Genomic DNA, 27,501 nt, shown 5'->3' with positions numbered 1-27,501 from the left:
CAGGCTGGTCTCGAATTCCCGACCTCAGGTGATCGACCCGCCTCGGCCTCCCAAAGTGCTGGGATTACAGGTGTGAGCCACCGTGCCTGGCCTACTTATATTATCTCTAATCCTCACCAAAAAAGTAGATATGAGGAAATTAAGGCTCAGACAGAGTAAATGGAGTAATCAGAAGCTCATTTCCAAAGCAGGAGGACTGGAATGCAGGCCCTACTCTGACACTAGACCACACTCTTATGCCATGCCACCGTGTAACTCATTTTACCTTTCAGATAATGATCAACTTTCTCTCACAACTCCAGGGACTGCCTCTTTCTCTAGCAACACCTCTGCAAACGATGAGACCAGATTAATGTTTGGAGAAGTAAATAAGGGCAATAATACCTAGATCTCATGGGCTTTGAGAAAAGTGAAGTGTATGCTGGCGAGTCTTCTTTAAAAAGCAAGGAGCTAGTGGCAGCAGTGTGGTGCATGGAATGCTCATGCACAGCTTGCAGAAGCAGAAAATGGTGAAACCACTTAAGGAAACAATTTGGCATTATCCCAATAAGGTTGATTGAGCTTAATAGAATAAAATTGCCCAATTTGGCATTTATCCCAATGAAGTCAACGATACACATGTCCTATGACACAACTATTCAACTCCTTAGGTACATACAGTACACAGAAGTTAAGTCTATGTGCACCAGTATAGCTCTTCAAGAATGTTCATAAAAGTCACACGCTAGAAACAGTCCAAATGGCCACCTACAGTTACATGCATAAACAATTCAACCCCTTTATCTCTACAATGGAGATAATTTCATAAGATTGCTATAAAAATAAATGAAAATTACATAAACCAGCTGTGGTATATCATCATACAACACAGAACACTAGATAGCAAAGAAGACAGACTATAACCATAAGCAACAGCATGGGTGAATCTCAAGGTTAAGCAAAAGAAGTAAGATTGAAAATAACAATTCTAAATTGCATAATGCAACTCACAGAGTTCAAAACCAAACAAAGCTATACTATACTATTTAGGGATGTATACATAGGTGAAAAAATTAATATCAGGGTGCTAGTAATTTCTGAACTTCAATGGTGATTACATGGGTATTTGCTGTATATTTATGTTTACTTATGTGTGTATAATGTGTATATGTATATTTGACGCCCTTTTCTGTTTGCAGGTTATATTTCACAATTTACAAAAGGGAAAAACACAGGGTTGTGATCAAACATTTACACAATAGATACAACATACAGGGACTTTATCAAGTATTTACTGTTTTATTTAATCTTTAGAACAATATTCTGCATTAGTATTGTCCACAATTTGCCACTGAAATAACTGAGACAAAAACCAAATGACAGCCAAGTAAAAACATTTTTATTATAAATCCATGTTTTAAAAAGATTGAAAAAAAATCAAAGTATAGCACCAATGTTTGTTTCATTACAACACAAAAACAGTTTGAATATCCCTTATCCAAAACATATGGGACCAGAAATGTTTCAGATTTTAGATTTGTTTGGATTTTGGAATATTTGCAGAATATATACCAGTTGAGCACCGCTAATTTGGAAATCCAAAATGCTCCGATGGACATTTCATTTGAGCATCATGTTGGTGCTCAAAAAGCTTTTAGAGCATTTTGAATTTTGGATGTTCAGATTAGGGATACTTGAGTACACTAAATCTGAGGAACGCACAAGTTCATGGGAGTCCTTGAAAGTTAAACTGTCCCTTCAAACAAAAAGACCTAGAATTGCAATCTCTGGAGAATGTTAACAAAGAGTACAATGAAAAGATATTTATAAAAGTTTTGTTTTCAGTGGTCACGGGACAACAGTTATCTTTACTCAATAAGGATAATCAATATTGGCTATATTTTTCATATACTAATAAAAAAGAAAAAGCACAAATTAAATTTTCTCCAAAGTTGGTATCCAAAATTACAAAATTTACAAAAGTGACAGTAAAAATCCTAGCTCAGCAGAAAACAGTATACTAGCAAACATACATTCTTTAGAGTCTGTTTTGGCTTGGGGTTGTTTTTGTTTGCAGTGTTTTTTTGTTTTTTAACCACTTAAAAACTTGTTTTCTGATGGGACCAGAATTTTAAAATTAAAAACTTAAAATAAAAAAAAAATCAGTCAGTCATCCCAAGGAGCTTAGACAACAAACTGCAGGACACTGAATTTCACCCAACTTCTTCTCCCACCACACTCTTAAATCGGTTTTTAAAAAATGTAAAATTTTTCAAGTCAAGCATTTTTGCTGTATTTTGGGTCCATTAATTCACATAAAGAGGTAGTTAAAATACCAGACTGCATAAATGAACAATGGGACAATTAACCTCATATGCAAAACTCCACCACTTTACTTCAAAGGCATCTGAAATAGAATGGATTAGAAACCATAAATGATGCCTCTCAGAATTAATTCTGTAATAAATATTGCTTTGTATTATAGATAAGGGATTTAAAATCTCTATGTGGTAGTTTAAGACTTGTGGATTGAGCTAAAGCACAACAATTGCCCTTGGTTTTGCGTAAGATCACTGGTAGATTCAAGTCCATGAGTAGAAAATAAAAACCTACTTAATTTCCACTGCATACTACAATATATAGAATTTAATTTTCTCCACAATGTTTAAAAATTCCATAAGTTTACGTAAAGTTTTAAGATACATGTAATTTGCTTTCACTTAGAATGCAATATATTCTAATTTCAAAATTATATTGCTATCTAACTTCAAAAGTGCTCCCTTAATGTTACAATTTGCATTTTACAACTCATGCTAATAAAAATTACTTACTCTGAAGATGTAAATATACAAAATAAAATATGGAAACGTAAACTCAACACATTATTTGCCACTTGATTTTAACCAAGACTTTTGATACTATTTCCATACTCTTCTGTTCATTGTTTCAGAAGCTAGTAACTATTCTTCATTGTCAAGAATCAGGTAATAGCTCACATGTTAAGATAAAAAAAAAAAGTTGAGTGTTTCTTTTAAAAAAATACCAAGTAGTTAGCTGAATGACAACATTATAGCAAATGCATTTTTAAAAAGAAGATAAGCCTTAGCAAGAAATATTCTTTCACATTACTAAGAGCTTCTTTCCTTGTATTATAAATCAATCTCACACAAATAAATTATGTAGTTAAAAACACTCTCAGGAAAGAATATTTAATGACATGTAAAGATGGTTACAATTTAATAAGTGAAAAAGCTAGATACAAAGTTATACCTACAGCACCATCCCAATTCAGGGAAGGAAACACCCTTAGTCATTATCAGCATGGTGGGATGAGAGATTTCTTTTCTTTTCTGCAGTTTTCTAAATTTCTCTAATGAGAAAGTGTATCTTTATAATCTTAAAAAATAACATCCTAAAAATAAGTGGCTCATAATTGATTGCTAGAATTGTAGAGTCTTCAAACTTCTTCAAACTTCAATCATGGTACTATGATTTTTCTGTAAAGAAGTACCTATTATTGCAGTCTTATGGGGCCTCTCCATGATGGAGAGAATGTTAGGCTTCCTACTGCTTCTAAAACTGATCCCTGAAAGGGCCAGACAACTTAAATTCAGACTCCTGTATTCACAAATCCATCTTGCTCTTAAGAGTGTAGCTTAGAAGCAAAGGGCAATTTTAGGAGTGAGGTGTATTTTGAGCCATTTTCTTTTCTACCTCCCACCCAGTGAAAAGCAAAGATCAGGCTCAGATAAATGCTTTCTGCTTATTGCTGTTGAAGGAAAGTGGCTGGCTTGCAGGGAGGTCCAAGAAAAATTGTTGACACTCAAACTCAATCAAAAAGCACCAAGGAGCCTCTCCTGTAGAATGCTTTTTCATCTCCCAAAAAGGGTCCCTCATGTGGAATTCTGAGATCCTTTCAAAAGACAGGCTCTATTTCACTGGTTTTCCATTCAAACATACCTTGCATCGGATTTAAACAGAACTGATCATCTTGTTCACTCTATAATCACATAGTTGGATTATTCACATTGCTCATAATGATGCTAACCAAAAGGGAATGTGACTCCTTGACACTAACCAGGGGCTACCGAGTCTTGAAAAAACATTAGTTCCAGCTGGCCTTGGGCTCATTCTCCTGAGTTGGAAGAATCATTGCCATATCACGGGCAAAACCCTGGGTTGGAGGTCAGAAGACTGTCATTCACCAGCCAAAGAGCTTGGAACAAAAATCTTCCTGTCTCATTCATGTTTCATTTTCATCATTTATAAGATGAAGGTGCGCTGTAGAACATTATTTCTGAAAGCTCTTTAAGCTCACCTCTGAGTTCATTCTGCAAGGGCAAACTACCCATTATGTCTTTTTAAACTAAGTATATACATATAGAAAGAGAGGACGAATAACCTTTTGAAAGCAGTAAAAGTTGCTTTGGTGGCAGGAAGACAGAATTTGCAGTTGAGAGTATAAATTTTGGGTTGGATTTTAGCTTCCAAACCAGATTCCTTAACTTTCTCCTTGAGATCTTGGGCAAGTCACTGTATCTCTCTCAGTCTCAATCCCTTTATCTCTACAATGGAGATAATTTCATAAGATTGCTATAAAAATAAATGAAAATTACATAAACCAGCTGGCATATTAAATAAATGCTGATAAATGTTAATTCCTGCCTTCCACTCCAAATCCTCTGTAGTGAGTTATCCAGAGTTAGTCTATCCATGTTCAAAATGATGAAGTAACATGAGCCATCAGCAGCAGTCACTAGAGGTAGCAAGATGATTGAAGAATGGGGGGTGGGTAGAGAGCAAAAAACAAGGCAGAACTACACTCCTGGAGTTCTTGAGGTGGTTTCACTTCCTGCCGTGTACTAAGCTTCATGAGGATTAATGACAAGGAAGTGTTCTGTTTCCAAAACAGAGTGAGAAAGTATCACATCTCTTGTAAGGTTTAGAATTCACTCCGTCTCAAAAATAAAAAATCCCTTTTAGCTAAAGTCTTAGAGTTACAAATACCCTACAACCCTAGGGTCAGGTTGCTTGAGGGAAGGCTGTGCCAGGTTGGTGTCCTCTGAAAAGAATCAGGAGGAGAAAGGGAGCTTCCTCCTGCAGTGGACAGCCTGAGGTTGGCTGCTTGTTCCAGCCCCCATGGCCACTGCAGAAGACACACCTGTCCTTCCAACGGCGCAGCTTCCCAGCCCTCAAATCAACCTCCAACAGCAGGCCACTGGGAGTGCAAGGGCAGTTTAGGCTATTTCTCTTTCTTCTCTTCAAAGGTGATATTCTTTAAACTGTACAGCTTGTTACTATTGTTGAGTTGTGGCTCCCCAGAGGATTATATATGTTTCTAAGTATGAAGGCATCTGTATGGCAATAAAACATGCAACATTCCCCAACCACTTCATTTTTTTAGTTCAGAAAAACTAGTTATAACCTCCCACAAACTGATGTTCTGAAGAGCACCCCATGCCCTGCACCCACACAAGCCTTTCAAAATACTGAGGAACTCAGAAGGGCCCTGGGCCTAGGAAAGAGCAGACTCCCTGGCCCATCCTCTATGTTCAGCTTCTGACAGATGCCATGTTCTGAGACCCACAGTCGGTGAAATTATCAATCTGCCTTAGCAGTGGGGCCTTCTGCCAACTGACCATCCAGAGAATAACAAGAACAACACAGTATCCAGCTTACTTTTAAGGAGAAGAATTAAAAAGAAATCAAACAGTTCCAGAGAGACAGAAACACTCAAAAGGCAAAGGAAAGTCCTCTGTTAAACGGTATGAAAGACCCAGGTTTCCAGAATGGCATTTAAGGCACTGGGAAGAAAGGCTGATTTCTCCCAGAGGGGCCCCGGCTTTGATGCCCAACTGCCCTCAAACATCAGGCTGTGCATTTTTGTATAGCAGGGTACCCTCGGGCGAGACAACCATAAATAGCTTAAAACAAGAATAGGAGATTCCATCTGTTTCTGGAATATTTCAGCAGCACCTGCTTTCAAGGTAAAAATCTGGGAGCTGTCCCCACAGCCTTCCTCCCCGACTCCCTCCCCCACCTCCCAAACACTTATTTTAAACTAAAGCAGCTAACACACAACCCAAAAGGGCTTCTGCCACCGCACCTGCCTGAGGAAACAGAGTCCTTTGATTTTATTCCTGAACTGTATGTGTTGTTTAAAAACACTGGAACAGTCAGCAAGGGAAGCCAAAGTTCTTAAAGCCAGACTCCTTTATTACTTCTAGCTTCTTTTTTGCTCCGTGGAAATGGAGCTTTTCTGTGTTTCGAGTGAAAATGAATGTAACACAGCTGAGAATGGATGCAATGGTCATTCCAGTCGAGATCAGAAAGTGCTCCAGAAGGAAGAAGGTTGTCACTGAACACCACTCAGGTTTAGAATCAAGTCCATATGCCAACTAGCATGGAAGGAGGGATGATCACTATCCTTGTTTTTAAAAGAAAACAAAACAAAACCCCTGCAGTTGAGGTTTGAAAAATCCAGTCTAAATCTGGGTGCTACCTCCAAAGTGACACGCAACATCCCTTCAAACAATAACCAGAAAAACCCAAGCACATTTCACGTTCAAAAAATCACTTTTGCCTTGGTCTAAAAACATCAGCATCTCTAATGTCTACCCGAAACCAGCTGACAGTATTCCATTTGCTACCGGATAAATCTAAAATCTTGAGCACGCCCCACAAGCACTCACAATTGGACCCCAGACTTCCATGGTATCATCTCTTGCTATTGCTCCCTCACTGCATTCTCAGCATCCTTTCATCTTGCTATACCTTTCATTTCTTGGGGACTTTGTGTATCAGTTCTCACTGCCTAGAGAGCTGTTCTCCCATTTTCCTCCAGGCAAGCCCCCACTCATTCTGCAAGACTCAGTTTAACTGGAACTCATCAGCAACACTTTCCCTTATTCTCAAGTTAGAGATGGGCACTGTCTAATCTGTGACTTTGAAGAACCTTACACATAAATATGTTTTCTTAAAACAACACTGATCGCATTATGTTTTCATTACTTGTTCACATTTTCCCACCCCAAAGATTGAGCAGTTCCTAAAAGAGTGAGGGTAGCAGAAGTGCAGTGGGAGATGGATATCAAAATCAGAGGTGGTCCATGAACAGTGCACCTAGAAGCACATTAGATTTTATATTTGGTAAATGACAAGAAATACTTTTTTTTTTCATTTTGTACTACCAAGTTCAGAAAGTTCAGCTCATCAAAATCTTGGATGAGTGTGATATCTGAAAAGTTTGCAAATGGAGATCTGGGGCTAGATCTCTGTGTTCATGTTAAGGGACCTTGAAACAAGTGAAGGCCAGAGACCAAGTGTTATGTATTGCCCATTCTGGGTATATACTAGGTACTCAGATACTTTTTAATTGAATAAAAATTTAAAAAGTTAAACTAAAAAAATTTAGACAGCATCTGGAGGAAAAAAAGTTTTTTCTTTCCAAAACGTATAACAAAAATAGTTTTATTTGGGTGTAAGGACAGTTACTCAAGCTTTCTTAAGAGCTTCAATAAGATCCCAATGGAAGCAGGAGAAAACTGTAGGGCAAATATTTGTGTAGTTCCTTTATAAAAGACAAAAGGTATTTAATTATTGTATGACATATCTCCCCATAACCCTCAAACACAAATTTAAAGCTTTGAACTCTTGTGTTCCTTCTGTTGATCCAGAACTAGAAGTTGGCTAGAAATAGCATCTTTCATTACAGTTTTGGCCTTGATGGAGTATGTGCCATTGGGGCAAATCAAATATCAAGTGCCATAACAAATTTCAATTCTAGGTCACTTTGTTTTATAATATTTAAAGATTTCAGAGGTAAATGCATATATTGCATCAGACTCAGATGGTGCAATATGAAAATGCTAAAATGCTCTCACATCCCTGTGTTTATGATGGAGACTAACTAATCCGTAACTACTGTTCTCCTAGCTGGTGTTTTTAATTTAGTATCAACTCCCATCCAGGAACTCATTAAATAATGTGGCAAATCTCAAGGAGGAGTAAAATTCTTCAGTGGCAGGAACTAGTCAACCATGGGAGGAAATAATGCATTTGATTTATAGTGGCATTTGTGTTAATAGGACTTGTTTGGTACGACTAGGTTTCTGCCAAGGTTAGCTGGTAATAAGAGTTCATACCAAAGTTTCTAATGTTTTTTAATAAACATGGGCTTATTTCCCCATTCATTCCTTCATAAAACAAGTACTAGCTAAGTCCTTGTCCTTGAAGAGTTCCCAGACTAGCTGGGAATGTCAGCTATGTGCCAGAATATTCTTCAATAAACTTCGGATGTATTTGTGGGAGGAGAAAAAAACATAAAAATTCCCAGCCTTCATGGAGCTCATGCCCTAGTGGGGAGGAACAGAAAATAAAAAGGAACCTAATAAGTAGGTTATGTTGCATAAAGGGTGTCTAAAAACCTTTCATTGTGAAATTAAGTTTAAATTTTAAAATACAGATGGCTTAACCCTTCATGGACAAAATGTCTATCACTCAATATTGAACCTCCATTGTGAGATTAAAAGGTGCATCTCTTACAACTAGCATGAAATGAGTTTGGTAACGTGAACTACACTTCTTCCAACAACTATTTCTTATTTCCTCTCTGAATTTACGTCCCATGACACCTGTCCTCTCATTCAAAGTCTTTGGTGCCCTGCCCTCCCATTCTTGATGCATTTCCCTTTCTCTGATCCCAATGCACACAACATCTTGGATAAGCACTACACTAACTGCTGGAGATACATAGTTAATTAAGATCCAGCCTTTACCCCTGGAGAGTTGACCTTCCAATAGGAGGAAAACAAAGGAGGACCAAGGTTATGAGTGTGTAACTAAAGAATGCAAAGCACGCTGGGTGTGCCAGAGAGGGAATGATTACCTCTACGTGGGGAAGGCTACTCTGCAGACGTGCCTAGGCTGAGTCTGGGAGGATGGGTAAACATGTGAAAGCAGAGACTGTCGAGTGGTTCATATGGACCAGAAAGCATAGAAGTTTGGAATGTCAGACAAGGAGGAAGTGAAGCTAAATCCTGGAACCACAGGGGCTACGTCTGCACAGATGCCATAACTGAGAGCTACATCCCTTGAGAAGAAATGGAAAGCAAAAGTAGAGGTAGTTTATGAGCAGACTATAGCCCTGGGCACACTGTGAAGGGTGATTGGACCTCAAGGCACAGGTTAACTAAAGAGAAAGTATCTAAAGAAAGCAAGGAGACTGAGCAGCAGAAGAGGACAATACAACAATGTAACCTAGATCCAAACTGAGCTCTCATTCTCTTGGCAGACCTCTCCACTCCCCAGTGGATACACCGCCAACCAGTCATCCAGCTTTAACAGTAAACCCTTCCATTTACATGCTAGTCTCAGCCTAGCAATGTTCCCAAACCCAAAAGAGGGAAAGTGTCAGTGGGTGTGCCCTTTATTTCCACACAAGCTGGAAAAGATAGCTTCTCTACCCTCATATTAAATACTCATAAAATTCATGTTCCACAATTCATCTAGGACTCTTTTATTTTTAGCCACAGTCACTATCCTCTGGCACTAGAAAAGCAACAGCAAGAAGACACTATGCCTTGGGATCATTCTGTGTATTAGATACAGCATACTGTATTGTGATCATCCATCTCCCCAGCTAGTCTGGGAACTACTCAAGGACAGTGACTAGCTAATAGTAGGAATTCAATTAAGAACTGACACACAAATGAATGAATTAACCCACCGAATTTTTCTCCATAGTTCTAACCTACTATAACAGATTTTAAAAACACATCAATTGCTGCCATTTTTCATTCTAAAGGATGAAAGCACGAAGACTATTCAACTGGCTTCTCACAAATATGAAATCCATGACCCTACTTGTATAGGCACACAAAGTCACACATCAGAATCAGAGACAAGCAAATTTAAATGTAAATTTTTAAATGAATACTTTTCTCTTATCAAAATTTGCTGAGTGATAGTGCCAGTTTAGAATATACATATACATACACACACACAGCTTAGAAAGAAACACTGTAACCCAAACATATTATAGAGAAAAACCTTTTTGCAAAACTCTAAGAACTCAGTTTAAGCCTCACCACCTCCAAATGAATACACAGTTCACCTTGGACAACACAGGCTTGAGCTGCTGAGGTCCAGTTATACACAGATTTTTTTTTTTTTTTTGAGACAGATTCTTGCTCTGTCACCCAGACTGGAGTGAAGTGGCATGATCTCAGCTCACTGCAACCTCCACCTCCTGGGTTCAAGCGATTCTCATGCCTCAGCCACGCAAGTAGTTGGGATTACAGGCACCTGCCACCACTCCGGCTAATTTTTGTATTTTCTTTCTTTTTTTTTTTTTTTCAGTAGAGATGGGGTTTTGCCATGTGGGCCAGGCTGTTCTTGAACTCCTGACCTCAGGTGATCTGCCCACCTCAGCCTCCCAAACTGCTAGGATTACAGGAGTGAGCCCACATGCCTGGCCAATATGTGGATTTTTTTAAAGTAAAAGTTATACCTTCCTCTCCTGCCTCCCTTCCGCCTCTTCCACCTCAGCCTCCCAAACTGCTAGGATTACAGGAGTGAGCCCACGTGCCTGGCCAATATGTGGATTTTTTTAAAGTAAAAGTTATACCTTCCTCTCCTGCCTCCCTTCCACCTCTTCCATCTCTGCTACCTCTGAGACAGCAAGACCAACCCCTCCTCTTCTTCCTCGGTGTGAAGATGATGAGGATGAAGGCCTTTATGATGATCCACTTCCACTTAATGAACAGTACATATATTTTCTCTTCCTTATGATTTTCTTAATAACTTTTCCCTTCCTTAATTATTGTAAGAATACAGTATATAAGACATGCAACATACAAATATGTGTTAGTCAACTGTTTATGTTACAGGTAAGGCTACCAGTAAACAGTAGGCTATGGAATAGTAGTTAAGTTTTTGTGGGTTTTGTGTTGTTTTGTTTTTGAGATGGAGTTTCGCTCTTGTCACTCAAGCTAGAGTAGAGTGGCACGATCTTGGCTCACTGCAACCTCCACGTCTCGGATTCAAGCAATTCTCCTGCCTCAGCCTCCCAAGTAGCTGGGATTATAGGCATGTGCCATCACACCCAGCTAATTTTTGTATTTTTTAGTTAGAGACAGGTTTCTCCATGTTGCTCAGGCTGGTCTCGAACTCCTGACCACAGGTGATCCACCCACCTCAGCGTCCCAAAGTGCTAGGATTACAGTCGTGAGCTACCGTGCCCGGCCATAGTTGAGTTTTTGAGGAGTCAAAGTTATATGTGGATTTTCAGCTATGTGAGGTACCAGTACCCTTAAACCCATATTGCTCAAGGGTCAACTGTATAAATATGCAGTGGCCTGGCCAGGGCTGAAATGTAACAGACAAAACTGAAAGAGAAATTTTTCTTTAAAAAGAAAAAGACTGCACTGTTAAATCCAAATGTAAATAATCATTTACATCAAATTCTAATGCTCTGGGCAGGTAATTCTTGGGCCTGGGCTACTAAGGCGTGCTTGAGAACAACAGAACACACAGAATCTCCCAAAGCAGCCTCCTTCCTAAAGCCTCCCCAGCAGTCATCCTCCTGTGCCCAGGTTATAAATGCTATGCTTGGTGCAGAACAGAGTCGACTTCACTGATTAAAAGCACTAATGATACTAAGATTTGTGTAGAGAAATGCAAATGTATAGCAGTCCAGATTGACAGTTAGTGAGCTTGGGAACTTCCAAAGTCAGCCCCTCCTCCCCTGTGGTGTGAGGGTGTGTGGGTTTGGGGAACAGGGGTCGGTGGGGGAGTCTTTTCTTGATGAGAAGAAGAAAGTGCAGAGACTAGTGCCGCAGAGAGCTACCCTTTCTGGAATCCATAGAGGGTCTGGCCTTTTATTCCCAGGCCCAGGCCCAACCCAAGCCTAGGGGCCCGGGTTTTGTCATGGGCACCTCCTGCTGCCGTGCCCTGGCTGTTCCACACGAGCAGAGAAAGACAGGAGGCAGGCCCCTCTGACACCTACTTAACCAAGGCAGATGGAGAGGGGAGCATGGGGGATGCCTTTACTTCCCCCTCAGGAGGAGCCCAGCAGGAGTCCACAGAGCCAGCAGCTCCAAAATCGGATTTCCACACATCCTCCCACCTCAGAACATGCCTTACCCCTCTGGCAGGAGGAAACAGAGCCTTAAGCAAGTGTGGCTCTGGTGTATGAGGGGCTTTTAGAAGACCTGAAGAAGCCTTCTTACACGATTCTTAATTTTTTCAAACCTCTACAGAGGTAGCCAAAATGGGACACAGTTCTTCATTCACCGACCCAAAGGGGGCAAGGGTGTTACTTTAAGGCGGACACAGTCCGTGTCTGCAAGATGTCCTGAGCTGCAGACACATACTTTATTAATAATCTTACATACACAAAATGTCCAAGAGAAAGTCTAACAGGCTAATTTCTGACAGCTCCAGATAACAGCAGAAGGCACTGAAGCCACACTGACTCTCTGGCTTCCACAAACTACTCAGAAGAGATGGTCCCCTTTCCCACCCAAGGGATGTGATACAAATAAATAAATACAATTATCTGCAGAACTTACAGTGCAAGAACAACACTGTGAAGTCCTTCTCCCCAAATGCAGTGACTTGTGGGAAACAGATAGGAAAATGAAATGAACAGCTGGAAGATTTAATTACAGAAGAGCAATGCAGAAGCTGACATTGCTTCAGAGAACAAGCCAACAGCCCAAGCCTTCTCCCTTACCTTAAGATACAGAAGCAGCTCTTCGCTCCTGAAGATAAGCGGCAGAACCCGAATCTCTGTTTGCTGTCAATGTCAGTGAGCACGAACGTGAAGTTCTGGCCAACTTGGCTAACTGTGAGGCTGCAGCAAAGTCAGAACAAAGGGGAAAATGAATGTGCAGTAAGTTTCTTGATAAAGTATCTAATCACAATGAGTCGTTGAACTTATAACATTTCCTCTCTCAGTGGAACTCTTAAAATTTACACATTTCAAGGGAACAGACTGTAAGCTATTTAAAAAAAAAAAAAAAAAAAAAAAAGACAGCCGGCAGCCTATTCTAGTGACCACCTCAGAAATCAAATAATCAAAGCTATCATACCTTCTCCTTACTGAGTTCAGTCTCTGAGGCAGCTCTGTTAGTCAGCCCATCAATTCCGAAAGGTGCCCTCTATTAACCTCATTTTGCTGATGAAGAAATAGTCTAGAGAGGCATTGCCTAAGGTCAGCTGATCAGTGGCAAAAAGCTGGATTTTAACCCTCGTGCTGATTCCACAGGCCACTCTACCAGCTTGCTGCTAACAATCCTCACCTGAGAACTTCCCTAGTTCAGAAAATAAGAGTGCTTGCCAGAGCAAAAGGTAAATGTTACTATGTGCCAGCCACAAAGTTAGACATCATATATGCGTAGACCATCTCCCTGACTCTCAGGACAACCATGGAATTTAGAGGATGTTCCCATTTTACAGAAAAGGAAACGAAGGACCAGAATACATCCTTAGTAACTGAATCACGTTCACACAGCTACAAAGAGGAGGAGCTGAAATTGAAACTGGAAAGAAAAGAGGGCAAGCTTAGGTGTTACTTTCCTAAATTCCTATATCTTTCATAATTTCTGAATTTATGAGAAACATATTTCCTATTTTAGAGGACAGAAATAACCAAAATATCTAGCATTGCATGGTGTTTTCTAAGAAATGGAAACAACATTTTAAAGAAAGACATTAAAGGAAAAAAGCTAAAAATATATCAATACAAAAATTTAAAAACCACACATAAACGCAACATTAAAATATCTATTTTTAAAAAGTTTAAAAACAATACTAATCAGATTACAGAAACTCTTTGTTTTGTTTTTCTGTTTTGAGATGCAGTCTCGCTCTGTTGCCAGGCTGGAGTGCAGTGGTGTGATCTCAGCTCACTGCAACCTCCACCTCCCGGGTTCACACAATTCTCCTGCCCCAGCCTCCCGAGTACCTGGTGCCTGCCACCATGCCCGGCTAATTTTTTTATATTTTTAGTAGAGATGGGGTTTCTCCATGTTAGCCAGGATAGTCTTGATCTCCTGACCTCGTGATCCACCTGCCTCGGCCTCCCAAAGTGCTGGGATTACAGGCGTGAGCCACCGCGCCCGGCCAAACTCTTTTTTTAAAGTTGTAAAATGTCTAAAAATCCAGTTTTTAAAATCAGTTTACCAGTTAGCTTGGATTTCATTCCATTTTAAAAATTTAAACATCCCGCTTCCGTCACAGTTATGGCGGCTAAGGCTACCACCTACTTGCCCAGCTGTTGCTGCTAGAGCTTGTAGACAAATGTATAGGCTCAAAAATTCACATTGTGGTGAAGAGTTATTAAGAAATCGTGGGTACTCTTCTAGGAGTTGATGACTTTGTCAATATGGACTAGAAGAGGTCACTGAGTTTGAAATCACACCAGAAGGAAGAAGTACTATTGTTGTTATTATTATTACTATTACTTTGAGACACAGTCTTGTTCTGTCACCCAGGCTGGGGTACAGTGGCACAATATTGGCTCACTGCAACCTCTGCCTCCCGGGTTCAAGTGATTCTCATGTCTCAGCCTCCTAAGTAGCTGGAATTTCAAGCGGGCACCAACACGCCCAGCTAATTTTTGCATTTTTAGTAGACAGAAGGTTTTGCCATGTTGGCCAGGCTGGTCTCAAACTCCTGGCCTCAAGTGATCCGCTTGCCTCAGCCTCTCAAAGTGCTGGGATTACCGCCTGGCCAGGAAAAAGTATAATTAAATTAGAGCAGATTTTGCTAAGTGGAAATAATATAACAATGCTGGTTCCTGTCAGAGAAGAACCTGAAGAGTGAATGGGTTTCCCTACCTTATGCTAGATTCAGTTTTGTTTTATAATGGCAACAAAATAGAATTTGCTTTTTACCTTTAAATGCTTAGATCCCATAAAGCTAAATTTCGCATTAAAGGGAAATCCTTTGAAGATGTATATCCATTTTTGTAAGTTACAGTAATTATCTCAGAAAAAGAAGAAAAGAGTTTTTTCTCTGAAGATTAAAATAAAGGTATTTTTGGTTAAAAAATCCAAATTCTAATACATGAATTTATATTAACGTAATATGCTAGAATTCAAAGGAACTCATCAACTCATATTGTATTTTACAAAGTGTATTCAAATTGGTAAAATAGTCAAATCTATGCTATCAATTATTACTTTATAAATTATCAGAAGAAATTTAAAAATCATGGTTTACCAAGCTTTTTCCAAAGGTAGAATTCTTATTGAGTCTTTGGATATGATATGAATAAAGTTTTCAAAGATAGGGTAGACTTTCTAAAACTCCCTTATACAGCCACAAAAATAATTAAAATTAAAGGAATTTTCAAGGTATTCCAATACAAAGGTCAATGGACTCTGCCTGGTCATATTTAAGGAGACAACTCCATCTCTTAGAGAGTGGTTAGAGAGTACAAGAAAATAATTCAGAAAGAAAAAGTATTCCAGTCTCCTTATTTAACTAGGAAGGTGAACAAAAACAAGGTGGCAATTTAAAAGCAACGTGGTCATAAAGCAGGTGTAAGTAATGCTATCCCTCCACCTTACACAGCCAGGAGAAGAAACACATTTCTATAAAAGTTATAGGGCCGTCAAGGGGACACCAAACGCTACCTTCCTATGCCTGTTATGTTTTATCTATAAAGCTTGGATACTGTGTTACTATGGTGATTTAATACTATGTTTTAAAGGGGGATTATATGATTAATTTTAACAAGGTTGAAAACTGAAGATGTGTGAGAAACAGCATTCTAGCTCACATAATTAAAGTGATTGGGGAGAAAAGTGGGCCTCAATGGGGGAGGGGAAATCCTGTTTTATTAAAATATTTAAAGCAACAGGTCTGGATGATTCCAAGTTACAAATAAGGTTGTGCTTTTAAGAAACACTACTACGTGATCATACAAAATATGATTGTTCAGTGTTCTAACTCAGGTTTTGATTTCACTTCTAGAATGTTTAAAATGAATACTAAGTATCATCCTAGAAAGGAAGGGTATTGATAGGACTCGATGAAAAGAAAACACCCAGGATTCTCCAGGAAAAAGACAGAGAATGAATGCACCTGACTTGTGAATTGTGTGTCATTAATTTCCTACTCTCTTTTTACTCCTATTAAAAATGCTGGAAATGTGTTTAGCTACCCTACAGGCTCAGAGAAAGAATACATTACTCATTTACCTGGTTCAAATCCCAACTCAATCACTGACTAAATTTAGCAAGTTACTTAAAACCTTTAAGCACCTGAGTTTCTTCACCTGGAATAACAATGAGACACTACCATCCAACCCAAAGGATGTTTTGAGAATAAATGGAAAAGAATTTAGTATAAAGGTCAGTCCAGAGTAGGAACAATTAAAAAGAGGGACGCAAGCTGTTGCCAACTGTGAAAACTAAAACTCACATTAAAAACCAGGCCTTTGCTTAGAATCTTCCTGATTCAGCTTTATAATATCTGTGAGTAGAGGAAGAAGTCTGCTTTCTTTTCTCTCTTGCCTGTTGCATATTTTTCAGGAAAGGCTAGTCCTCTGGGTGACCAAGTGACTGATGCTTGCCTTACAGTGAAAAAGATTCTTTTTGGGGTGCCACAGCTTACCAGGAGGTACTTATTCTCAATTGATTCCCTTTTTTAATTCCTGGCAGGGTGAAGTAGAAGTCGACAAAAGCCCAAAACCAGTAGGCTCTAAAAGATTGTTTCCTTGGACAATTTCCAATAAACTAAAGGTCTGGCAAGGGAAGTCAAACAGGTTAACTTAAAAGGGTTCTGAATCTCCAAGGAATTTATCATTCTCTCTCTCCTACTTGCTGGGGTAGTCTATGGGAGTGTTCACTATTTCTCCATAAAAATGACCTTGGGGAAAGGGTCTGCTTCCTTAAAGTCTGCAGTTTGAGTTTACCTCAGCATCCATAATTTCCAAAGGAATCAGAGATTTCAGGATGATGGAAGCTAGGAGAAACCATCTCACCCAATTCTCATGTTTCACAGATGAGAAAACTGATATTTAGGGTTTACTTTCATTTTGTTTTCCAAGGTTATCAGGACTAGGACAAAAATCCAAGCCAACTTCTGGTTCAAAGTCCTTTCCATTCTGCCACGCTGCACTAAACACAATGAAAATCCTCCCTGGGAAGCTTTCAACTCGGTTTAAGGAACTAAGGTATGCGAGGAATTCAGATAGTTGTCTTAACAAAAAACCATATTTTTCACTAAGCTAGGGAGACCACATTTGAAGATCTCCAGAAATAAACCCAGGAGACCAGGGCCAAGACCAGCCTTAGCTGTGCTTCTTGTAGCTTCCCGTGCCTAGGTGAATATGAAAAACAAGGGAGAAAAGCAATAGCTATTCAAGCCACAGACCTAAACCTTCATGCTTCCTTTTAAATGCCTATCAGCCATTCAGGGCCTCTCCAGTAGCATTTTGCTTAATCTTGAAGTTGTTTACAGGGCCAGTGCATGAATGGTATGAAGCATGAGGATGGACAGTTTGATTCTAGTCTCCCAGTGAGAAACAAACTTTTACATGTGAGCTTCACTTTAAGTTTCATTATCCATTTTGCAAATTGAGCTACAACTACACTGGGCACTGTAACAAGTGCTGGATATACAACACTGAACAATATAGGCAGGGCCCCTGCCTTTGCAGGCTTTCTGTCTAGATAGAGACAAGTAATAAAGAAGTATACCACAAAACATACAGCTTGTAATAGTGGTATTACAAAACCAAAGAAGAAATGAAGATAGAGGAAAACGGAAGGGAAGGAAAGGCCCTACTGAGATAATGTGGTCAGAGGTAGCTTCTCAGGGATGGCAACAATATTGACCAAAGGATGAAATGGAACAGCCACTCAAGAAACAGGGCACTGGGTTGTTTCAGGCAGAGAAAAGAACTAGGCAGAGATTCTGGGGACTGGAAAGAGCTAGTTATGATCAAGGAACCAAAAGGACAGGAGTCCTGCTAATGCACAGGAGATAAAGGGGAAAGTGGCATCACATTAAGCTGCTAGATAAAGCAAGCTCCAGATCACACAGAGAGTCCCACAGGTCATGGTAAAGAATTCAGTTTTTTTTTTTTTTTTTTTGGCGGTGGGGGGAGGCAATAGAATGCCACTGAATGATTTTGATCAAGAGAAAAACACAGTCTGGTTTATAGCTTCAAATATTTCAACTGACTTACACAGAGAGCAGTTTGGAAGAAGGGGTAAGTAGGAGTAGAGAAAATAATCTGGAAGTGATTGCAGTAGTCCAGGTGAGACTGGATGGTGGCTTAACTCATGTAGGGAGAGTAGAGATGGAGAGGGATGGATAGTTCAAGTTATAGTTAGCAGATATGAATGACAGGCTTGCAGATGGACTGGGAATTGGGGAGCAAAAAGGCAGAATATTACCATTTGAAGATAGGAAAGACTAACAAGTTTGGGGGAAGATCCAAGAGTTCCATTTGGGATATGTTAAGTCTGAGAAGCCTGTAAAACATCTAAATAGAAATGTCAAGTACAGAGTTGAATACACTAGTTAGGAAATCAGAGGAAACGTTTGGATTGAAACTACAAATTTGGAAGTCATCTACACACAGATGGTATTTAACACCATGGTAAAGACTGGGATCACTTAGGGAGGGAGTTCAGAGAAACAAAAGAGGATCCAGGACTAATTTATAGAAACACCAATTTAGAAGATGGGTGGAGAAGAGACCAAAGAAAGGAGAATAGCCAGCAGAACAAACAAGAGGGAGTGGTCAACTGTATTGATGCATCAAAGATGAGAAGAAGAAAAAACAATGTCTACTGAATTAAGCAATATGGAGGTTTTAGATGACCTCGATAAAAACAGCTCTAGTTGAATGACAGAAACAGAAGACAAGCTGAAGAAGGCTGAAGGATAAGTTGAAGTGTGTAGATAACTCGTTCAAAAAATAGAGAATCAGAAAGCAACTGAGTGGTGGTTATTATTTTTAGGAGGAATACCAGAACTTGTTTTTAAGCTGTTGGAAATGATTCAGCAGAGGCAGAGATTTATGATGCAGGACAGAAGAGAAAACATTAAGGCCTGGACCTTACATCAGAATCCCAGACATGTTACTCAGCAGTTATGTGGGCATAGACAAGTTATTATACTTCTCTGATCTCATCTGTAAATCATCAGAATAATCACATCACTTTGCAGAGTGGTTGCAGATTAGAGATAATGTATACAAGATAACTAGCATACAGTAGGTACCTGACAAAAATGATCATCACTACTGTTATGCAATTATAAAATTCAAGAGATAGAACTGAAGCATTTTGTCCCCCTCTATGTATTATAGCTTACCGACAATTATCTGTTGTCCATGGCAGGGCACCTAACAGACACTTTTCCTTTCCTTCAGTGAGTATGAGGCATGAGGCAGGAATGAAGCTTCATCAAACTACCACATCTCCCAGCCTTTAGTTCCGTAAGCCTCAAAGCTTCCTTCCACAAACACACCTTACATCTGCCTAGGCCTCAAGTTTCTCACCTTCCCTGCTCAAAGATTCAAGTGGTGAGAATGACATGGACCCAAAATATGAGGGGACCAACAGTAAGTGACACACTTCGAGACAGAACGCAATGCCTACCTGCTGGAGAAACTCACCAGACAATTCTAAGAGCAGAGCTCTGTCCATTCCCTCTACATGAGCCTGACAAAGTCAACATGAAGCATAACTGCAGAATTTAAAAGTATCAAAAGCAGAAGGAACAGCAGAGATCGATGGAATCCAATTCCCTCATTTTATCCATGAAGAAATGAAGAACCTCAGGGGAGAAGTCACTTGCCTCACAGCACAGAGCAGGGCAGTGGTAAAACCAAAACCAAAACCCAGATCTCCTGCTTGCTGCCTACAATAGTCTCTCCACTAAGGCCCAGCTGTTTCGTTGTCATCAACACTGTAGAAAATAATCATGGGGCACAGCTGAACCTATATTGTATGCTAAACCAAGGGACTTCAAGGGCCCAGTGAGTTCAGGTTTAGAAAGGAGAGCAGGGTGAATCTGCAGAGGAGAGGTCTGGGAAGATAAGATGTTAATACACTGGTCCTATGTCTGTGTGGGTTTCATTTTTTTCTTTCTCTCAATTTCCTACTTCTCTACAATAAATATATATTGCTTTATTGCTTTTGAAATAAAACCGTTTGTTAGGCTACTTATGCTGTGATGGATCTTATGGAGGCAGTATGGTAAAACAGGGAAAGTATGGTGGAGTTGGAGGTCAGACAAATGAGGGTTCTGCAAGCAGCTATACCACTAACTGGTAGTGAGACCTTGGGTAGTTATCAAGCCTATCTGAGCCTCTGTTTCCTCCTGTGTGGCATGAGGATAATGGTAACCTTACAAATTTGTAACCTTTTATTACAGGAAAAGAACATAGGGCAATGACTGGCACAAAACAGATGCCCAATAAAATGGTAAGTAGCATTTGAGCCACATTTGCATCTGGGGTTACATCCTGACCATTAAATGATGCCTCTGGCCCTGAAAAGATTATTTCATTGCATTTGACTATCCTGTCAGTTGTGTGTGCCAGTATAATTTACAGGAAAATGGAATGGTAGCTGACTTTCAGGGTTCTGAAAGAGGATAAACACAAAAATGGAAGAGAATAGCTTTTCCATCATCCAATGCATGTCTCAAGTGCTTTGAGTAACTGAAGCTGGTTGTCAGCTATCAAGGGCAAGCAAGTAGCAAACATGATATGGAATGGTACAAGTCTTTTTTTAAGAGACTATTTTTATTAGTAATAATGAGTTTTTGAGATTGATACAGGAATCTCAACACTGACACTTCACTACTCCCTCTCACCAACAGCTTCACGTACACTGTAGGGTAGAAATAACTCTGGATTAGGAATACAGTACCGGTGCCTTTCCTGGCCCTGTAAATTATATAGTTGTGACCATAAGCAAGTCATTTCACCTCTGTGGATCATGGTTTTCCTTCTATAAAATGGGGAGTTTGAACCAGATGAATTTCAGTTTTAAAATCCTGTGGTCTTGTTTCCACACATTTTCAAGGCCTCCTGTGGCCAGAGCCCAGGTTCTCACAGTCACCCTCTCCCCAGCGAGCTCCATCTGCTCTGGCTGAACAAGCTCTAGGCTCACTCGGGGCTTCTCCTCTGCTTTGCTTTTCAGTGCTGATGGGGTGTTAGGCTCTCCCTCCCACTTGCCCACTTCTTGCTGTCCTGGCAGACTCAATACAAGTCTCCCCCACCATAAGAAGTTTTCTCTGACCATTTTGGTCTTCTCTAACCTCACTATCCTTTGGGTCGATCCTGTTTAATATGTCTTTATAATTCCTGGACTAGACTGGGAGGGCAGGGCTCCAAGTCTGAGACCATTTCCGTTATCCCCCATATTACGCAACACAATGCTCTACATCCTGAACCTTCCTTTGCTCTTTTGTAAAAAAGATACCACCATCTATCTCCTAGAGCTTCTAGGAAGAATAAATGAGACAGTGATGTGGCAGCATCCAGCACTTTGACTAGAATCGATAAGGAAATCAAACCTCGTTTCCTTCCTTTCCTTCTTCTCTATATATTTGGTGACTGGTCTTCCCTGCAAGGTGGTCTACTGAAACGTATTTGTCTGGGAGATGGAAATCTAGGTTGTGCTTAGAGAACCTTGGGCAAGTCCCAATTTCTCTGCAGCTTAGAATTTTGTTCAAATGAAGATAATGGCACCTGCTCTTATCTCTTATGATAGGAGGATAAAATGAGATAATATATGAGGAAGCACATTCTTTTGAAAAGCTACTGGCTTTATTATTTTTCCTAAGTCCTAGTTTCAAAAAGAAAAATCTTAAAACAACACACGAGACAGCAAGATGTCAATGTTAACGGGTGATTTGATGATGACTGTGAAAATCCCCCTCTTGATATAGACTAGAAATGTCAGAAAGTTTTATGACTGTTCCTTGGAGTAGAAAAGCACAGATACTGAAAAGATCAGGAAGCTTTCTTTTTTGAACGCAATCACCTGGGGCATTACTTGTCTCCCAGGCTGGCATATTTTCTAAGTCAAACAATATCATAAACCCATCTAGGGGACTTTATGGGCCTCAGAATCTGGGGATATCCATTTGACAGTGCTAACTGCAAACTAATAAAAAAATTAAGACATTGAAACCTTTATATTTCTTACAAATGAACTTTATTCATTATTATTATCTCTTCTGTATTAAAGTATACCAAGGTTAGAGGTGGGGGAACAGAAAGAAAATATATAGTCCCCACATAAAATGATTTTTTGGTATCAATAAAAGTTATCAACACCCATAGGGTATGTAATATAATACAATGTAAGAAAGAACTATTGTACATGGTAAGGAATGAAATATTCAAAAAGAAACATTTCTGTCCTCAAATCCTTTTGTAAAAAAGAAAAAAAAAGGAACATGATTAGGGGAACATAATTTGGAGAGAAGGATTCTGGAAGAAAAACATATTTCTAACAACAACAAAAAGGCATCAGATATTTTTGGTAACAAAAAAGATTTTAGAATTATCACTTAAGGACTCTGCTTTTCTTCCATTTCAGAATGTAATCACCCAGACAGGTAGGTAAGTAGAAGTGTGTGTATGGTATACATCTAAGAAAAAGAAATATGAATCAGTGTGTGTATGTGTGTATGCACACACACACCTGCACATGTGTGTTGGTGGGGAAGACAGAGGTTTAATCTCTATGCATTTCTTCTAACATTAGTAAACATTAATAGGATTACTCTAAAATATTTTCTCTTGCTCACTTCCTTAAGCAGTTAACAAAGTCAATTAAGAAACACCTATCCAAAACAAATCACCACTCTAACAAGAAATCATGTAAAAATGTATTCTCTTATTTTTCTTTATTAAACACCTAACTGCATTTATAAAACATTTCAGTTTTATTACTTTTTATAAATATGTCTTTGCCATAATTTGTCATACATTTTATAAGTGGCTGGAGGAGATTTCATGCATTGCTAATTCATACATATAAATGTGAAGTTTGCATTAAATATCTCTAAACAAAACCCTACTTCCTTGCATTTTTAGGAGGAATAGGCTAAAGAAGAGACAAGAAGACTCCCATTACAAAGACTGACCCTCTTAGAATTAAGGCTATTCTTTTTTGAGCATCAACCTGCTACTGAAATATTCCTGGTACCAGGATTTACAAGGTCTGAGTCTGGAAATACTATAATGGTTGATTGGCTTAAGAAAAAATAAAATGTTAGAACCAGGGAGAGCAGTGATTAGAAGTGGCTGGCAACATTCCAGAGTTGCTTTTTAGTACCTTTTAAACTCCTTTGGCTACCAATTCTCATCTCATACCATTTTTAGGTTTATGCCAAATAAACCAGGACAGTGGTATTACAATGTGTAGAAAAGATGCAAACAGCATACTACCCACATATACTCTAAATCACTGAAATCTTACAGGCTTTGCCTTGTTTGGGTACACTAAAATACATGATAGAATCTTCCTGAAGATAAGCACAAATTTTATAGCTTTCTTGGACCATATTATGGCATTTCTTACTTACAATGTTATTTTCTACAACCTTTCTGTCAATAAAAGTGGGTTTGTTAAGATGTAATGTATGTACAGTTTCATAGTTCAAATTTCCATTAAGAGAAAACTGAAGAGACAACAATCAAATGGGCAAATAAATGAATGTAAAAAACTAATGCTTCAACTGTAATGAAAAAGAGTAGACATTTTTTGAAAATAAAATAATTGTTATTTTATTAATATAGTTAATACATTAGTTTTATAAAGTAAAAAAAAAAAAGCTCCTCTAAAATTCTTATCATTAACCAGTGGCTCGTTAAAAAGAAAAAAAAAAACCTCAGACTATTTTAATTGTCTTAGAGTTCTCATATTTGTACCTATCTAAGAAACAGTTTATCACAATGTAAATACTAAGGAAATGTTTAGGTGGTTTTGTACTTTTAATCTCAAAATCTATAGAAAATTCTCTTTTTCCCAGAGATACCATTCTTAGCCACTTAAACAAAATATAAAGTACTATTTAGCAATATTCCCTGCTGAATACTTTTAAACAAGATAGGGCTAGGCTGATTTAAATTATAAGTTGAAGTCTAGGAAAAACAAAGTCTATATAATACAAAACGTTGGAATCAAGTAATATTACTTGTTTAAGCCAAATATATTCATATTTAAATAACAATTAAATAGCAAGAGATTAAATACCAACCATTCTTAATCACAGTTTAAGTCTGATAACAAAATCAAAAATTTAATGCCATACAAAATACATCTCACAAACTAACCAATGCAAAGCTCTAAGCTTTAAACTTTTTGACAGTGTCAATAAAAACCCCAGGAAGGGAGAATATTGCAACTCTCCTTGGAACACAGGTATCTTAAATCATGGTTAAACAGACAGAATGTTAAGAATGGTATGGTTTTTATTTTCTATAGCAGGTTTATCGACACTTTTTTTCTAGTAAAGTTTGAAAATCTGACACTACCTGTCCACATAGAAGGGGAAACAAAACTTGGTCAAAGTCTGTAGAACTTCCTGTGGAGAGAAAGAGAGATAATTTATACATCTAATGGGACCAGTAAATCTAACATTAACCACAGCACACAATCTAGCAACTTTACCCTAAAGAAAGAGGAGACAGATGAAGAAATATGGGCTTTATCAATTACATGGGAGGAGTACCAGGCAGTCAATCATGAGAAATAATAAACATGATCAAACTTCATTAAAAATGAAAAATTAATCAAGAATCACACATGGGCAAGCAGCAGGAGCCATGCAGGAAAGCTCTGAAGGGAGGGAGGCGGTTGGGTTGCTGAGTGTTAACACCCCTCCAGGGAACATCTCCAGCCTGACCATATGGATCAGAGTGAATAACACCGAGCCACATGGGTTTGGCCTGGCAGGGCCGCTGTTGCTGGCACCGTTTTTGCCTGTTACCTAGGAACAGAGGGGGCCGGGATTAGACAACGCTTCCCAACATCAATAGGCCAAATCACAGCAGAATCGAAAGCCAACTTGAAGATAATTGTCCCTGAACACTGTCAGCTACATTTTTTAGAGTTTAAAACTTCATTTACTTACTTTACAAAGAAGTTGCCATTTTGGGCATACATTTATTTTGGAACCAAACTGTAACAGTTTTAAGTATATACTATTCTTATTGAAATATCACCGTATTTGAACATACTCACCTAATTTTAATGTATTAAAATCTAAAGCAAACTACCAGTTTAAATGTCTTTTTAAAAAAAATACATATATAGGTACATAAAGCCAAGCACATTATTCAGGATTAGGGTACACAAAGTAAGGTGACATTTTAACAACTTATTCATAGAAGACAATCTTCTTACATTACCACAGAAAAAAACAGTACATGACACACAATAAACAGTGGTGTATAACTTTCCCTAAAAGACACATTTCATATATATAACACATATACACACAGCTAACCACATAGACAGGTAGTTAGTTACTATTTCCTTCACAGAATTTTCCTTAGCTTAACTTAATTTAACTGCAGACTTGGACAGCCCACGGTTGGTGCTTATCATAAGTTCATAGACCAATGTTATAAATTTTAAAAAAGTATTCCTTTCATGCACTTGATTTGCTTTTTAACTATTTAAAATCCCAACTTCAAGACAAAATGAAGAACACATTTTTCAGTCATTGAGAAGCTGGTTCAAATTAAAACAAACCTGCCCATTGCAAACCCTAATCCAAGTGATAAATTAAAGATCAGCTTACAAATGTAGCACTTTTCTAACCAATAATAATGAATTATCAATGCTAACTGAATTGATGCTTCTCGCTTCATTTATTTTTAAAACCAGTTCTATCATTCAAGAAATAAACCACATCAATCTAATAACCCACTCAATGAAGCAGAAAGCACATTGACTTGCTCTGCCAGAGCATGTTCCGCCTACATAATTCAATTGAGCATATCCTATTTTTTAATATCATCTTGGATTGGTACTATGTATATCACAGCACTGCTAAGACATGTCATGAAATAATGTAATTAATGAATAGGAAACTAAGAAGTGAAAAAGAGTGGATGAGAACACCTCAGCATATCCTAAGAAACATTACTTATATATTAGTTAACTTTATAATGTGGCATTCAGGCATATATATTGTTTATAAACTAATCATGCTTAGATAAACTGCAATAGGTAATACAGAATCAGAACAAAGGCAATTTTTCAGTGCATAATGTTATTATCAGGCAAAGATAGGAAAACAGATCACATAAAACATTTAATGCCTGCTGTGCTAATTATAAAGTATACTATAATTCACATACACAAAACCCTTATGATTTACACACACACAAATTCCTTACAAATTTCCTTCCACTTCAAGTTTTGAATAGTAACAGAAAGCATCTCTTAACTTCAGTATATGAAACAGCCATTCTTTAAAACTCAGTATTCAGTGCTCACTCATTGCCAATATCAGCTACAAAGACAGCTATCTTTTACCCCTCAAAAGTTATAGGTGCAGAAAGCACTTCTCTACTCTATGCTGGAGTTGTACTGGCAAAAGCCCTCAAAGATTTTTGAAAGAAAGGACCCCCTTGGCTATGAGAAGGCATTGTGCTTTACAGCAGAGTCAAAGGAATCTAATATGCCCAACTTATTACTCACTACAATATAGAAACTTCTTACCACTCTCTAATGTCAAGAGTAATAACCAACCTTGAACTTGTCTGTCAGATAATATTAGAACAAATATCAAAATACCCAATGTAGGCTGAGTGTAACCACCCACCAGCTTTCCTTTTTATCTAAGCAAACAGCAGTAAATCTAATTAAGCAATAGGATGGGGGGAGGGGAGGGGAAAAGGGAATATAGGCAATGTAGGCACATGTTGGTACATTACAATATGTTCCTTCATGTTTGTGATATTACAAGAGCTTGATATTCCAATTTAAGTCAAACAAGATGGTGGTGTGCTGTCAGAAGAAAAAACAAAAATGAGCATCTACTCTGTGTTCTGCATATTCACATATTATCGCAATCGGAACTGAGGTATCTACTTCTTAATTTGAGAAGGGGAAGACAGGAAGAGGGAGGGAAAAACAAGCAATGTTCTCTGTAAATAAAAACTGCAATAAACCAATTTAATAAACCAATTAAATAAACCCATTTTCTTAATACTGATGTTTTCCTTACACATAAACATTCATGCCTTATCATCTTTTCCCAAAGAAAAATAAAATTATTCGAATAAAGTACCACTCTCCAAGAGTGGGGGCTTTAAAATCCTGATTTAAATATATTTTGAGTACCACATTCATGGCAGTGTCCCACAGTCTTTCAATATTAACTTTATTGGGACAACAGTCATTAACCAGTTACCAACCCCTTTTTCTCTCTAGAACTTGTGTCTTTGGCTAGGGCACTTTCTTTGTAGAAGGTAATTTTCTTGTTCTCTTTCCCGTTTCTCTTGCCTACACAAGC

General features: G+C 38.5%; 1 protein-coding gene and 1 pseudogene across 10 annotated transcripts in view; one reads left to right on the top strand and one right to left on the bottom strand.

Annotated features, from left to right (window-relative positions):
* DENND1A (DENN domain containing 1A) overlaps positions 1-27,501 on the bottom strand; it is a 542,810-nt gene that overhangs the window by 363,937 nt on the left and 151,372 nt on the right. For 9 of the 10 annotated variants that reach the window (XM_063594216.1, XM_057298645.2, XM_063594214.1 and 6 more), the window contains 2 exons: positions 24,509-24,558; positions 12,716-12,835 (listed from right to left, as the gene is read on the bottom strand). In XM_063594216.1, coding sequence (XP_063450286.1) covers positions 12,716-12,835; positions 24,509-24,558 — 170 coding nt within the window. The remainder of the gene's footprint in view (positions 1-12,715; positions 12,836-24,508; positions 24,559-27,501) is intronic. The other variant, XM_057298644.1, reaches the window with a different exon arrangement.
* On the top strand, positions 14,226-14,808 carry LOC130541794 (U6 snRNA-associated Sm-like protein LSm5; annotated as a pseudogene).

Source organism: Pan paniscus, chromosome 11 (assembly GCF_029289425.2).
Source record: "Pan paniscus chromosome 11, NHGRI_mPanPan1-v2.0_pri, whole genome shotgun sequence".
In the NCBI taxonomy this organism is placed as follows: domain Eukaryota; kingdom Metazoa; phylum Chordata; class Mammalia; order Primates; family Hominidae; genus Pan; species Pan paniscus.
Note: the sequence above shows the minus strand (reverse complement) of the source record. Positions and strands in the feature narration are given on the sequence as shown.